At 41.4% G+C, this 16,152-nt stretch overlaps 2 protein-coding genes across 2 annotated transcripts; one reads left to right on the top strand and one right to left on the bottom strand.

The window, feature by feature from the left end:
- Positions 1-244: 244 nt before the first annotated feature.
- On the bottom strand, positions 245-15,716 carry LOC101849050 (tRNA (guanine(26)-N(2))-dimethyltransferase). Its single transcript, XM_005098052.3, has 5 exons — positions 15,471-15,716; positions 9,922-11,376; positions 9,038-9,128; positions 7,615-7,872; positions 245-6,367 (listed from the first exon to the last, which is right to left on the bottom strand). Exons 2-5 carry the CDS (start codon positions 11,367-11,369, stop codon positions 6,329-6,331), a joined length of 1,836 nt encoding a protein of 611 aa, XP_005098109.1. The 5' UTR covers positions 11,370-11,376; positions 15,471-15,716; the 3' UTR covers positions 245-6,328.
- On the top strand, positions 4,146-4,787 carry LOC101855099 (piggyBac transposable element-derived protein 4). The gene has a single exon (XM_005098080.1). The coding sequence runs from the start codon at positions 4,146-4,148 to the stop codon at positions 4,785-4,787; it is 642 nt and encodes a 213-aa protein (XP_005098137.1).
- Positions 15,717-16,152: the final 436 nt, after the last annotated feature.

Below are 16,152 nucleotides of genomic sequence, written 5' to 3'. Positions count from 1 at the left end.
TAAGTTGAGTGTGCTTTAAACTCCTTTGTGCCATCTACCCCCAACCAGAGTTTATTTGAAAAGATTTTAAAACTTATAATATTGCTCTAAAGGGTGCAATATTGCCCATTTGAACTGAGAGTCTCATGTTTTCCAGGGCTCTCTTGCATCTCTGCATATTTTTCGTGCCATGTGTCTTTTTTTACTTTTTTTAATCGACAGGATTTTTTATTTTACTACCCCCAGCCAACTGCCACTCATTTCCTTTTGTTCTCACTTTTTCCTAGAGACAATGCTGTCAGTGCTTGGCAGGTATTTGATTGTGCCGAATGCCACAAGATGGAACAGCTCCTTTGATGCCACGGACTGTTTGCGGAAGGTGAAGGTGTCACTCAACGTTCTTATGGACAGACTTGGGGGGACCCAGTTCAGTGAGGAAGAATTGGCCTACATTGAGTTTGAGGATTTCTGCAAGGTAAAGGAAACCTTTTATGTCTTGTGTATGATTTTTTTTTTTTTTTTTTTTTCCTCAGCGAAAAGTTCTAAGGCTTTAAATTTATCGCATCTCATCACCACAACTCAAGATTTCATTGCCTATTAAACTTGTTTTTACTTTCCTTCTGTCTGCTATTTGGAATTTAAAAAAGTACTTGTACTCAAATTTGTACTTCGTCGTTTTAAAAAGGACATCAAAAGCACTGGACAACACCAAGGTTTAAGTTGATCTACCACACCATTTTGCACGCCAGCAGAGAGGATCCAGTGGATCAAGACAAAATCGAGCCGTTTCTAGGTTATGTGGTGTAATAATTCCAGAGCGCCCTTTACCACGGTAGACAGCTCAGCATAGGTGAAATGGTGATGGGATACAAAGGCCGCTGGAAGCACAAGCAGTTCAATGGGTCAAAACCCAAAAAGTATCACATAAAGACTTTCTGTCTTTGTGACAGCCCTAGTGTGTACACATACAATGTGTTCACTTATTATGGTGCTGCAACAGCTCACCACCCTTACCTTGACCCGAACTGTGCCCAAGCTGTGCAGGTTATAGGCAAGTTGATAACACTGTTTGAGAAGAGCCACCACATATATGGTGACAGATTATACACGTCTGTGGATCTGCTTCACTTCCTCACTGCTCGTCATCACCAATACACTGGAACGATCAACATTGGAAGGCAAATGCCACCCCAGCTAAAAAGTTCTGCTCCCTCATAACCTCAGACGGAGAGGTGTAGTTCGTAGAAATGGCTTGCTCACAGGTTGTGCAGTGAACCTCCAAGAATACTGACAGTCCTGATGTCTTCTTTGAATGACAGGTCAGTGTCAATATTGGTGTCGTGCACTGGGGGCTGAGCAAATTCTGAAACAAAGGAGCGAGGTGAAGAAACCGACACTGATCCACAGGTATAATTAATTTATGAACTGGTACGCTCATGCTGACCGCTACGGTTTGCACAAAAAAAGGCTGTACAAATGGTGGAAGAAGATTTACTTCTGTCTCCTTGAACAAAGTCATGTCAACGCAAGCATCTTGTTCGTCTTCACTCGGACTCGAGACAACACCTACAAGTGAATGCCTTTGGTACAGTTCAAGGACAACAATCTCATGCAGCCAACCTCCCAGCCTTACTACCATCAGTAAAGAGGACTTCAGGGGTGCCATGAAAAGAAAACTTCAAAGAAAGGAAAAAGATGAGAAAGAGAAACTGGTAAAGAAGACCATGTGAGAAGAGAATAAGAGGAAAAAAGAGGAGAAAGAAGTGATAGAATTCAAGAAAGAACTGGAAAAGTTGGCAAGACAGCAAAAGAAGGCCGAAGAGGAGAAAACAAAACAACAAGAGAGAACTGGCGAAGCAAAGGAAAGTGGCAAAAGCCAGTCAAGCTAGAACGGAGAGTAGCAGCAGTGGGGAACACAAGACAGTTGGAAACACAAAAGCGCATTGAGATGCTAATGAGTGCCTAATAGAAGAAGTTCATTCAGATCTCTGCAAGGGCTGCCACCAGAAAGGGGATGAAGAAGAACTCTGGTTACAGTGTGAACTCTGCGATGGCTGGTGGCACAAGCGCTGTACCAAGGCTGCCCATTCCCTCTGCACTAAGGAAATTGAGCAGCTCCAGTTTTTGCGCAGTGAATGCTTTCCAAACGAATAGGCCTACTTGATAGTGTACTGCGTCATGTGTGCCCGTTTTTACATTTTTCATCCTTGTGTGTCTTTTTATGTATGTTTCAATGTTTGAATTTCATGCGACCTTTCTCATCTTTGTGTGTATATGTATGCTTGGTTCAAGTACGTTTCTTTTGTGGTCATTTTTAAGTGTTTATTAAATATCCTTGGCTCCATTTATAAAGATAATGGTTGCTTTTGTTTCGTTTGTAGATCTTAACCCTCGTAGCGCTCCAGGTGACTCAACAGGGAATGAATGATTGGTACCCTTTGTTTAGCATTAATCTCTGCCCCTAATTAGACCCAAACTATTATCTAGGTGACCTAATGAGAAAAACTGACAATTTACTGACGCTATCTTGTTTGGAACCCACGCTATCTCTGGCACTTTCTCTGCGTTCTTTGAGCGAGAAACATCGAAATCTTCAGAACACTGCGTAGAAATGGAATCATTTTCTAGCAATGACGGCATTCCAGAGTCAGGAGTCCGCCAGAGAAGTCTACTTTGCTGGCAGTGATGATGAGGGTGCAAATGATCTAGACATTCGGCTAACTGAAAGAGGTGACAAAGAGGAGGACACCACAACTGCTGCCCCCGACGACCAAGCCGTGAGACGACACCTGGACCTGGAATGAGAACGCTTCCCCACCTCCCCCAGCGACACCCCCTGTCACTGGCAAACCTGGGCTGCTGAAGAGGGTTGAGGCTGATGCCTACCCTTTCACCTTCTTGAAGTTACTAGTTGATGACAACATCATGGGGAGAATAACCGAGGACACAAACAGGAAAATATACCCCAGTGAAACTAAGTAACATCATAACTTACTAGATCTGAAAGAAATCAATTAGTGGGGTTGTAAAGCATATATATATATATATATATATATATATATATATAAGCAATAGGAATGGTAAAGGTAAAGTTTGTTGGAAAAAAAAGGGGCAGGATACAAATCAGTTGGGTTTTTTTCAGTGAGAGAGGAAACAGAAAACAAGGAAGAAAAAGATCATTTTTATTTGGTTACATGTGTACATCTATAGATATACATTTTTAAATTTTTTTTTATGTGCATGTACCATTCAATTTGTTGAGGTGTCTGTAGTTAGTGGTAGGCTGCTGTGCTTGTGAATAAAAAATTGCGAGTATAAATCTTGGGTCTACCAGACCAAAGACCAATGTTGTGTCCGTGGGAAAGACACTTTACTAAATTTTTCCTCACTCTATCCAGGTGCAAAATGGGTACCGGTGGTATTCTCCTGGAGAATTTTTTCTCGTATCCTCACTTAATTTTTGTTTCTCTGTTTTTTCTTCGGGTATGCAGAAGCCTACCTTGCCTCAACCACCATCAGTCCCAAAAGCCGCTTCGGTTAGTGGGTCGCAACCACTTTCGAGGAGAGGTGGGCTTTCTTTGGCATAATTACAGCCATGGGCCTTATCAAAATTGCTGACCTGGATGACTACTGGTCCCAGGATGCAGTCTACAGCCTCAGCTTCTTTGGGGCATGCATGACACTGGATCGCTTCATGCTGCTCCTCAGGTTCCTCCACCTGAACGACAACGACACAGCGCCGGCGAGGGACAGCCCTAACTTCAAGATCCTTCCATTCCTGGAACATCTTCAGTAGTCATTTAAGGACACCTATTATCCCACTCAGAGACTGGCCGCGATGAGGCAATGGTAGCTTGGAGGGGCCCTCTGCACTTCAAAGTGTACAACGCGGAGAAGGCTGACAAGTTTGGGATGAAACGGTTCATGCTGTGCGACTCCGCCAACTGCTACTGCGCAGCCTTCCAAGTGTACAGCGGTAAGAAGCCAGCCTCACGGAAGGGGGCCACCTATGACACTGCTGCGGTTGCTGACTCCATCTGGATGCCGGTCCTCACTTTTATGTGGACAACTACTACACCAGTCTGATTCTGTATACCGACCTTCTTGCCAGAAAAACACCAGCCTGTGGTACCTTACGTAAAAACAGCACCGGAGTGGCAGCTGCCATGAAAGGAAAGAAGGTCGTCAAGACGAAGGAAGACGTGAAGGTAATGACCGATGGGAAACTGACCCATATCAAATGGATGTACAAGAAAGAAATCAACGTGCTGACAACCATCCATGACGCTTCTTCACAGTGCACAGACCGTCATGACAGAGATGGCAACCCTGATGACAAATTCAAGGCTCTCATCGACCACAACAAGTACATGGGCGCTGTAGACCGGTCAGACCAGATGGTCCAGTACAGTTCTTTCAAGAGGAGGACAATGAAGTGTTGGACAAAGCTCTTTATTCATTTGTTCATGCTGGCAGAATTAAATGCATACCTACTGTACAAGGCCACAGCAGTAGCAAACAGGGGGACAGCAATCAGCCACAGAACCTTCTGCCACATGATGTGCAAGGAGATGGTGTCATTCGCCCCCATTCAAGACGCCAGAAGGAGGATACTTCCTAGTCCAGGCGCAGACCAACTGCACATGCTGACTGGTCGTCACTTCCCCTCCAAGGTGCCAAACCAGGGACAAAAAAGGAAGCAGCCATACATGAACAGCTTTGTCTGCTCAAAGACAAGCCAAAGGCGACGACAGCCTAAAAGCTGCACCAAAGAAAGTGTCAACGACCATCGAGTGCAGGATCTGTGACACTGGACTTTGTGTCGCTCCTTGTTTCCAGCTCTTCCATAGACAGAAGGATCACCAGCGGAGCTCGGGGGAAGCTCTTACAGCAGACAACAGACCAGTCAGCCGCAGAGCCAGCAAACACAGCAGCAGCAGACCAGGCAGCCTAGACTGAGACATCATTCCCCATCAAAATGTCTTTGTAAAGGCCCTTTTCAGGGCCAACCCCCTCTCATTGTACTGGGCCTCAACGTAGCAGAGGGGTGAACAATCATTCTTTGATTGGCCAACTGCAGTACAGATTGAAAATCTCCAAAAAATCCTATTTCAAACATAAAAAACAAATTCGAACAGTGCCTAAAAGTGAAAGGCTGGTTTTCATCATTTCATACTGGATTACTGTGAAATTCGAGTTGGATTACAAAATTGGGAACATTTGCATCGGGACCATTTACATTTTTTTGAAGTATATATCAACTTGTGCGCGGGAATTTTCACCATTGAAGTGCAGGGTAAATCACATGTGTTGTCAATGTTTTCCTTCTCTTACCTGCAAGTGAAACTTGTGTTGTAAACAAATCCAATTCTAACAACATTACATACTAACATACATGGTTTCATTAACAGCTTTCAGTTTAAGTTATTATTTTGAAAACTATACCTCTGGAAAGTGAAGTCCTTTCTGAATTTAGAAATGTATACTTGTCTAGGGTTTTGGTGAATGTATGAGCGCATACTGTCAAGATAAAAAATGAAACAATAACATTCCCCGCATGGGCCTCACACAGCCTGGCCAGTGCTCCGGGGCAGGTCACGAACGGTCAGGGCTAAGCGAGCCCAGCACAGAGGACGCTCAGCGCTTCCGGTAAGCGCTACGAGGGTTAAATGCAAAGACTTTGGTATTGTGGCTGTTGTTTAAATCTTAACTTAGTTAAACAATGACATACTCACAAAAATAGCTCTATAAAAGGTGAAAACCAATTTAGACACACTATTACAGTGACTGAATGTTGAAAACAAGTATCAAAAATCATGTTACTAAGCTTGCACAGAAATAAATGAGATAATATTGGAAAATGTAGTGTTCATGGGCCTAGTGGGTTGTGCCCGAATGCCGAAATACTGCCAGAATCCATGAAAATCCCCCAAAAATGTGCCCAAACACGTTTTAAAAAATCTGCCGCCTTTTTACACATGGCTCTTGCCTCAGAATTCAACTTAAGCGGAAATGGTACATTCCAGGGGTCATCCAATCACAGGGCTTCCTGTAGCTAGTTTAGGTTTACCTCTCGGGCAAGCAGACACGAGACAGAGGCTTACAGGTCAACACAGTTGATTTTCATCCACATTTTGACTGAACCACTAATACTAGTCTAGGAACAACACAACAAAAACTAGTGTTTTATCTCTGATGTAAAAAATTCTCAACCTAACTTAAGTGGATAGCTTGCGATACCGACATGTACTTTTAGCCCCAACCGCAAAAAAAAAAATGACGATAAACTTTGAAAGGTGACCTATAAAATGAGGCTTGGGCATTCAGAAATTTTTGTTGGCTGCTGTCATCACTGTGCTGTAGACTGGGCCACTTCGACATTAGCAGACTGAAAAATACAAAAATCAAAATACCAGAAAATTAAATTTCAATGAAGTCAAGCTTATTACAAACGAACCCGAATGCTGAGTTTACTTTAACATTTTGTAAGCTCTAAGATTTACCATTCAAAACCTTGAAGCACTTATGACTTTCACCTTTGAAGTGAAAGGACAATATTTTACTGCCACTTGGATTACTCTTTACTTTTCATGTTAAACAAGATGCTGTACATATACTACAGTTAATATTCAGATAATTCAGAAGAAAAAGACTACTAATTAGACTTCCCATATAACAGACAGTAAATTGTGCACCTGGGAGTACAATGCATTTGGCCATACACACAAAGAGAGACAATTTTTTTTTTCAATAGCGGAAAAAGGTGACAACAACTATAATGGAATAATTCATGATTAGCTAACAGAACAGGTAAAAAAGTCATATTACAGCTTCAGAACTAATTTTTCAATACCCAACAGAATTTTAAAAAACTGGCTTGAGCTTAATGACACCACAAGAATAGTTGAAATCCCCCCCCCCCCAAAAAAAAACAACAATCATGCATGCAATGAAAAAAAACCTAAACAAAAAAAAATTACCACAAGGCATGTCAAAACAATGGGTATTGGGGCCAGGTATCCCCCCCCCCCTCTGCTCCTCCAAACCCCTCACACACATTTTTCTCCATCCTCCCCTCCCCCCCCCCCCCCCACCTCTCCTCCAAACTCTTCACACACATTTTTCTTCATTCAATAAATTCAAAGTATTTAAACAGCTACAATAATGCAATATTGACTTTTGGACTGTGTTTTAATCCTTTTCCCCAAATCCGGTCTTTAAACTTAAAAACTTTTCTTCAGCATTTGCAAGACAGCGAGGAACAAGTTAAGAAAACAGAAACTATCTATTGTCCGACACATCAACAGACATCCATACTCAACCTTTAAAAACATATCAAATAGGGTTTTTTTTTGTGTATTGGGAGGCATCTATGAATAAGTCATTCCCAAAGTAAAGCATAAATTCAGAGATGGTAAAAGTAAAAGAACAAAGAAGGAAGAGATGAAAAAGTTTTACTAAACACGATTTTTACAAAACAGGATTTTAAAAACTCAATTCTCATACCAGTTGTTCTGGAGACGAAAAAAAAAAAAACAACCTTCCACACTATAGCAAAATTAAATCAAAGGGAAAAAAGCAAAACAACCAAAGAAGACGATAATACAATCACCCACTTGGTAACTCTTCTCTTACCTTTGATTTCTTTTGTTTAGCAGAACTTGCGTCATCATCACAAGTCCTCTTGGCCCTAGCCTTTGGACCCCAATTGGGCTCTGGATTTGTCTGCCACCTTAACAAACCAATCTCTCGGGACTGAGGGTTGGCCTCCGGATGCTCCTCAAAGCTCACTTGTGACACCTGTGCCTTCTCCAGAATACTCTTTGTAACAGAACCATCTTCCATGCGTTTTTGCGTGACGGGATTCTCCTTAACCCACTCTCGCATCACATCCTGTTAAACAATAAATTATTATTGATGACAAAACATGTCATTTCGCAGACAGAGTACTTCAACCCCAGTCAAGGAAGAAGTGAGAACAGCTGCTTCAGAAAAAAAAAAGAAGGCATCAGAAACCACTTTGGCTCAGATTTAAACAATCAACAATTCCTACAGCAAACAAAGACATAATGATCACGCCTTACCACTTAGGCCTGTAAATAGTACAAGCTTTCTTTAAAAAAACACATAATTATACCTTGACATACAACAATAATAATCTTGGGAAAGTTAACAAAGCACAAAATAAGCTGTCTATTGTTCCTTGTAAGCTAGTGGGCTCAAAATTATGAGATTTTGAAAATTGTTAAAAATATACCTCCACAAATCTCGAACAAGAAAATCACGATCAGGTATCTCGAACATAATGCTCGGTCCCATTTCAGTACCTACGTTTTCTTTGTATTGACTTCACAGAGTTCCCAAACACGCAACATTCGAATCTCGAACAAATCCACTTCACATTCTCAACTTAAGATCCGGCTTTACAGCCTTTCTTGCCATGGGTAAGTGTTTCTTTGTTATTGTTACATTACAGCCAAAACGTGGTCTTCGTCTCACCAAGAGAGGCTGGAGGAAGGGGCGACCCGACAGGGAAGGGGGGTTGGGGAGTGATGCTGACCACAACGCATGACTGGCTCGCCACGCGTGCATTCATGCTGTGGGACGCGCGAGGTGCGGATGGCAAGAGGCGTAACTTTCTGTAAGCCAATGAAATGAGAGAAAAGGAATGACATACGAGTCAGCTGTGCACACAGGAGATTTTCTGTTTTCCACTTTCATTCATCTTTCCTCTTTTACACCTTCAACACGTTCATCAAGGAAGCTAACCACATTAATTGCTGTAATGTTCTTTTTACCTCCCTTGAATTTCTTTCTATTTCTTTGTACTTGGGGCTTTCCACGGACATGACGAATTTGGGAATATCGAACACTATTTCCAATCCCCGACAAATTCGAGTTACCCATGTTTAACTGTACAAGAACAAATCTTGAAAACTAAATTTTTCAAATCATTAATATTATGAAAGCATTATTTCGAAGACAAGAATCAAACAAAAAATCCTTAACATCCTAAATAAATTTTATAAAAAAAGAATCTAAATCAAAATTCCCTTACCCACACAAACTGTGCAGGAGCATCGGTCTTGTATGAATTCTTTGCTGCATGTGACAAGGAAACTCTGTAACCAGCATTTAAAAATGCAGACCTGGAAAATATAAAAAAGAAACAATCAATGACAGTCAGTCAAGACATGATATACTACACATGTGGACATAGTTTTTAAAAAAGCATATCTTAAGCACACCAGAGAAAACCAAAAAACCACTGGACCTATCAGCACCCTTCAGCAGTACACTGCCGACACGAAAGACAAAGATTCACTTTCTTCCAAAGTGGTTACCAAAACATAAAAGTAAAAGACCAAACAACTAATTTAGCATAGAAAGGTACAAAATCAAGCTAGGAGAGGTCACTCAGACATCAATTTAACAAAATCATAACCAAAAGCCCCAAAAAAATCAGAAGAAATGCAAGTTTTGGATGAAAAGTCTCTACCTAAAAAACGGGAGACTGCTATGAGACAATTTTATTGATTTCACTCCTGAGAGTACTCCAAAAGAAAAAACTGTACTACAAGTAGGGCCTATAATAACCAAGTCATAACAAAAAACAAAAAAGGCATTCAAAGTAACCTACTATTAATACTGAAGACGAATGAGGCTAGTCCTATTCAATTAATTCTCAAATAAATCAAATCTATTTAACCCATATATGAGTGACCTTCCTTCACACTTCTTTTGACAAGCAATCACAATTTCCATTATGTCTACGAGACTGAATTCCAAGTTTTATTATAAGTCAGGGTCAATCAAAACTAAATTTTCTTCTGCACAAACCAGTAATAATAACAGAAAAGAACAAGAAACAGACTACAAAAGAACATCCATCCATCCATCAAACACTATCACACTCACAGAGAGTAACAGGGTGCTTCTTACCTAAGTATCGTCATCTTTGGAAGAGTACAATGCAATACACTGCAGACAGCATCTAGAACATAGTAGAGTGGAATATCTGGTAGCTCCTCCAACACAAGACTGAGCATTCCACAGATACGGTCTTTTGTTCCCAAAGGTTTTGGGTTTGTCTGCACCTGCTGTATCACCTGTTTGACAAAGTCTTTGTCATGAATGGGAGCTGACCATATTGGACCTCCTACACGATGATGGTGGCCACAATGAGAACACACTGGGCCTACCACTGGGCCCGTACCAGGCATGAACTTGAAATTCCCTTCTCCCTTTGTTGGCACTGCTTCAGCTAAAGGCTGCAGGGCATGTGATCCACAGCCAACACATTCGTACACCATAGCTTTCTTGGTGGCAGAATGCTTCACTTGCTTTTGCCCTGTGTAAACTCGGACAAAAACTCGAAAATAAAAATCAATGCTAAGAGAAATCAGTGGTACAATGTACCTTGAGTAGCGGTTTGCATGTGAATCCAAACACTGAAGAATGATTCGAACTCCCATTTCATGGCAGAACTTTGACCTGAGAGATAAAGCTCCATAATTTGCACTACACTTTTCCGGAGCATTGCCACAAAGTACAGCAGCATCTGTGCATGTAATGCATAGTAGACCTCCATCCTTCACAGCTTGCACTGCAGCATCTAAGAAAAGATGTGGGCTACCATATGGATCCAAGTCTATCACATCAAATCTCTCTTCCACCGACTTACGCTCATACATTCCCATTGCTGCATCTCCATGTCGTGACTTCATGATGTGACCCAAGTCATTTTGGGAAATGTTTCGTTCAATGAATTCAACAGCTGTTTTGTCAAAATCATTGGCTATGACCTCCTTTACTCCTGGTATTTCAAGGCCAAAGCGTACAGACCGTAATCCAGATGCCGCTAATCCCTCAAATATTTTAATTCCATTTTCGTAGTACTTCCCCGGTTCTAATATATCATTATCAAAAACATGTGGATCCAAGCCACTGTCAGATTTTTCTACCTTCGTCTCTGAATTCTCAGATTTCTTATTACTTCTTTTTCCATTCTCAGATTTGTGGGCATTAGCAAAATGAAGTTTTGCATATTCAGAGATAACAGCTATGGTCAAATCTCTGTTGTATTCTTGGACTGGGTTGTAAAAAACAGACTTGGGCAGCACAACCTTGGCAAGACCCTCTGTAACTTCATTAACTTCTGCAGACATTGGAAATCTTCTTGGTCTTCCAATCGGCAATGAACAATACTGTCTTCTCACAAAATTAGGAAAAATGCAAAATGCAACACTTCTTGCGGATGTACACTTTATACATGAACGCTTGGAAAAGTTATGGTGAAATTTGTGCGTGGTGGTATGACTTTCAGAAACAGAAGTTACTGATATTCTCCAAACTGATTTGAACAACAGTTCTGCATGCCTTGTAAACATCAGTAAGCTGAAAGAAAAGAAATAAAACTGTAACATGAGTTTTGAAAAGAGCTCATTAAATTAATTGCTTCAGCCTGGAAGGAAGAAATCATGGATACAATCTTAAATTACATAACACAAGTGGTAACAGTAACAATAACAGTTGAAAAATCAGAATTAGAAATAGTGCTACAAATCATGAGAAAATTAATAAAGGAGAGAAAACAACCTCGTTAAGTGAAGGATTACTACCGTACGAATATACTCTTCCTGACAGCACCAGATTAAAGATTTTGTTCTTGATGTGGCTAGATACTGGATTTCCAAACTTATTATTTATTATAATAAAACAGTAATGAGTAATGGGTTGAACACAAAATAATTCTTGAGTAAAAATAATCAAAAGTCTAGATAAATCTAAGTCTGACTCGATATGATGATTGACGTGTGGAGAGAAAATATTACACCTTATACTTTATTGCAAAACGGGAAGAGTTCCGCAGAGGGCCGACACTTACCGTGACAAGGCCCAATGAGCAAACTATGCAAGAGTTGGCGCACTTATAGAATGCAATTGATGACTTACGTTTTGGTACATTTGACGACTAGGTGAGCTACATTTTTAGAGCAAAGCACATTTGACAGCTCCAGTCGAGGACAAATTCAAGTCGTGTGAAATTCGCCATTACCTTTTTCTGTCAGCTATTCAGAATATTGGACTTTCGTTTCAGAAGGAGGGGGGAGGATGCAAAAACAATAGAATACCAACAAAGGCGGAGCCGGGGTGCAGAGGGGGGTCTCCCACCGCTAAAGCCAAAAATAGAAATTTTTCAAAAATACTGAACCGTGAACCCAACTTTTTTGCATGCCCCGCTCAAAATAACCCCTCTTTTCTGTGTTGTTGGTCGGCCGGCCCTCTGTGGAACTCCTTGCAAAACATCACACATATGGGGAGGACTTCCGTAACCAGCAACCACTATGAGACAGAGTAGAATAGAGGGTTGGTTAGGGTTTGAGTTAGGGTAAGGCCTCTTCTTTATTGTGTTTGTTGGGGTGGTCACTCGTTATGGAAGTCCTTCCTGCATCTGGGTATAAAATGTTTACAAGACTACAGGACAGGGGGTTATGCCTTTGTCATGTATATAATATTTCCCATGCTAAGGTTTGAGATTTTCTTTAAAAAGCAATTCATTTTCAGTGGTTGCAGTGTCGGATCATGTAGCCGTTTTATTCTGTTCTGATGACAAAAACTAAAGGAAGCGGCTATTCTGAGAATAGCCTGTGTCTCGCTATTCTCACCCTCCTCAGGTGTGCTATAGTAGGCGTATATAGCACAGACACACATAAAAAAGCACAGAGGATATAACTTATAAGTTGTAGAGAAAAGTTTCAGGTTCACTTCACACCATGAACAGCAAACAACACTGGAAAAAGGACAAAAACAAAAAAAACCGAGCTACACTAGATCTAGATCTATGGTTATGCAAGAATGAAATGTCAAGACCAGAACGCATCTGATACCTACCGGTCCTCACAATTATAGCTTAATTTTAAGAAGGCTATTTGATTTTTTAAACAATAATTTAAGCCAAGACTATGGCAACGGTAATCAGTAGTTGACCTACATGAGAAAACAAGCACCACTCACTCATAAGTCATTTCCAAACCACATGCGGTAAGCCACCTGGGGCATAGGTGATTTTATCAGCCTGCGAGAGGTCAGGGGGGAGTCCTCGCCTCATTCCCACATCGGGGTGGGGGTGAGAATATCGACATGCGGCTAAATACATAGAACGACACACCTGCCTGATTGGCTGCGTATTTTAGTAATGTGATGTCATCACATCCTGGGGTACCCACAGACTATTTTTAGAAGACCGCGGAGATGCCAATGATTCTCTACTACGTCGTCCTTTTTCATATTCGTATTTCTACTCAGGCTCCGACCATTATGTCGGAAACGCCAACGTCGGCAATCAGCGGTTGGCACGAAAACGAAAGTGCCGACAAAGCCGACGGGAGAAAAAGGGGGCGCTGGCAGACGGCCAGGCCTTGTACTTCGCACATTGACTAATACAGGTGGGCCTACCGATATCATTGGCCGGCTCGCGGGTCGGGTCACGATGGTCGGATTTCAGACGATTGTCGGCAAACATGCAGGTCTATAGGAGGTAGCGAAAGCGAAAGTAGCATCTTGATTTTTCCTATCGAAACTCGGAGTCACACATGCACTTCTGACTGCTGCCATACCCGCCTGTTCGCGTGTAATGTACTCTCGGACAGGAAAAAGCCGAACGAATAGTAACAAAAGATGGGATTTGGTAATAGCCGAGTACTCATACTGCAGCCATGATTCCGTTCACTGAAAAGTCTTGCTGGCTCTATCACTCTGTGCACAGGTTAATTTACGACTGCTTTACCAAATGTTTATTACCTTCACGGCACATTTACTACAATTTACGACCAGGGCGCTGAATTTACGACTTTATGACCTTGCTGGGCACCCTGAATCCGTATCGATGTGGTTTCGCACTGTAAAATTTCATACTTGCGGTTAACTACAGCACGTCAGCCATGCTCTGGTGATGGAAGATCACTTAGATTGTTGATGCTCCGAACAGTAAGAACGCTGATGCTTGAAATTGAAACATGGAAAACACAAAGACAATAAAGCGCCCGGAAATTTCTGAAAAGACGCCCAGAGATCCCCCCCCCCCGAGCCTGATAACAATGTGCAGATGAGATAAGCAGCAGCATCATCGGAGCACTGAATCATCTATAGCATTACCGGTACGTCTCCTGGAAAAACATCACACCAAACGTCGTGCCATGGTCATGGTAGGTATAGATCTATGTTGACACGATCTTTGGTGCCATGTGGTCGGCTATGTTTAGATCATGTAGTCATGTGATCGGAGAGGTATCCCAATCTGACGTCACACAAGATGGCCGCCTTACCTAAAAATAGTTTGCGTCGTTCTACGTTTAGTCGCATGCAGAATAACGGGTCATATAATAGCCCCCAAAGACATCCAAAGACAAAGAGTGCGGAGGTAGAGGTGTGAAAGTGAAAGTAAAAATTTACTACAACTAGACTAGATAAATTTGTAAATCTAGATCTAGATCTAGAATCTAGGCCTAAACAAAACAGGCCCCTATGATGCCCTAGAAATCTATCTAAATTTCTAAAAGGTGATGATGGACTCAGAATCTGGGTTCCCCAGAATTTTTATCTGACCAGACCATGGGACCCCATCCTCCTCCCAGTCAGCACCACAAAAGTCATCATACACAGTGTGAATAAAAATCCAAGTGTTGATGCCCATACTATACTTCAAATTGTAAGTAAGCATAGTGTAACACAAGCAGATCTAGATAGAAACTAGAATCTAGTAGAGTACAGTTCAGTAGTACAGTAGTGGCAATCGCCGCGGGAGGACTTCCGTAACGAGCGACCACCCCATCAAACACAATAAAGGGTATTTTTATAGAAGCACTCCCGTTTTGCGTCACATCCACTACCGGAAGTCAGCTCCTTCACCACTTTAGTGCCGTGGGATATACGAATAAGGCTAAGGTCCGTTTTTTTTAGTTAAGGTTCAGTTTTAGGATTTTTTTTGGATAATGCATGCTTTTATAGACATTAGGGGGGTTTCAGGGGGTCTCCCCCTGACGTGCGAGTACGTTATAGCCGTGTAGGTCGGGTAGGGGTGGGTTCAGGGGGGGTCTCCCCCCCTGAAATAAAGTGCCGTAACATCTAAACTAACAATTTGCGACGTTTTTCAATGCCAAAATCGTGTTCAGGGCCCTAAAAAACCTGTAAAAAGCTACAAAATAATACCCTTTATGAGACGGGAGGGTTTCTATAAATTTACCCAATAGAGAAGAGGCCTAGACCTAACCCTCCCTACCCCTAACCTTAACCCTACCCTTACCCTTACCCCTACCCTACCCCTACGCCTACCCCAAGCCCTCAATTCTGCTCTGATTTAGCAACATTGTATAGCCTATAAGTCTATAGCATTAGCCAATGGATGGTACGAGATGATGACGATGAGATGTGGAAACGAACTCTAAGAGCTCACCAGAATCTGCCATGAGACATGGTTTGTATAAACTTACTTTTACATCACTTTTTCATTTTAGCAAACTGATGGCAATTTCCAAAACGTTTGCCAACACTACTCAACTACTGTGGTTAAAACTTTCATCAGCATGCCGTCAGAACACACCGGTGCACAATCGATGAACTCTTTCGCTTTTTGAGGAAAGCTTTTTGAGAAAACCAATGACCTCATACAATATTATGTACCTAGATCTTATACTGTAGGCTAATAGGGAAAACCCGTGTCATATATATAATATGTCTAAAAGCGGAAATAAAAGGCGGCAGAGAGAAGAAACGTGTGTGTGTTATTTACAAGGAGTTTACTAAGCTCCTCGGTAATTTATCAATTATATTTTTGATAATTATTGTTTACATAAGGAATGTCAGTTTTCGAGACATGTTTCGAGGCTATGTTTGACGGAAAAACTAGATCTATAAAAATACAATTATTTTTTAAAATATTGAGCTTAGCTATGATTTCACTTTTTGTCAAAGTTGATCACCCAAAAACAAGCTATAAAAAAGACAAGCGCTAGGTGCACCTCCTTTCTCTCATCATCTACTTCTACCCCACTCCCCTTTTCTCTCTCTCTCTCTCTCTCTCTCTCTCTCCAAAAATGAATAACTAGAACGGACACATACTTGCAATAAAAAAATAGATTCTATTATTTATTAAATACACGCTCACGGTATTTT

Source organism: Aplysia californica, unplaced genomic scaffold (genome assembly GCF_000002075.1).
Source record: "Aplysia californica isolate F4 #8 unplaced genomic scaffold, AplCal3.0 scaffold00171, whole genome shotgun sequence".
NCBI classification, from domain to species: Eukaryota; Metazoa; Mollusca; class Gastropoda; order Aplysiida; family Aplysiidae; genus Aplysia; species Aplysia californica.
Note: the sequence above shows the minus strand (reverse complement) of the source record. Positions and strands in the feature narration are given on the sequence as shown.

Coding starts and splice junctions, on each gene's coding strand:
- LOC101855099 (XM_005098080.1), top strand. CDS start 4,146: ATGAAAGGAAAGAAGGTCGTCAAGACGAAGGAAGACGTGAAGGTAATG.
- LOC101849050 (XM_005098052.3), bottom strand. CDS start 11,369: ATGTTTACAAGGCATGCAGAACTGTTGTTCAAATCAGTTTGGAGAATA. Junction 7,873..9,037: donor CTCCTGCACAGTTTGTGTGG/GTAAGGGAATTT, acceptor ATTGTTTAACAG/GATGTGATGCGAGAGTGGGT. Junction 6,368..7,614: donor CTAAACAAAAGAAATCAAAG/GTAAGAGAAGAG, acceptor TGTATTTTTCAG/TCTGCTAATGTCGAAGTGGC.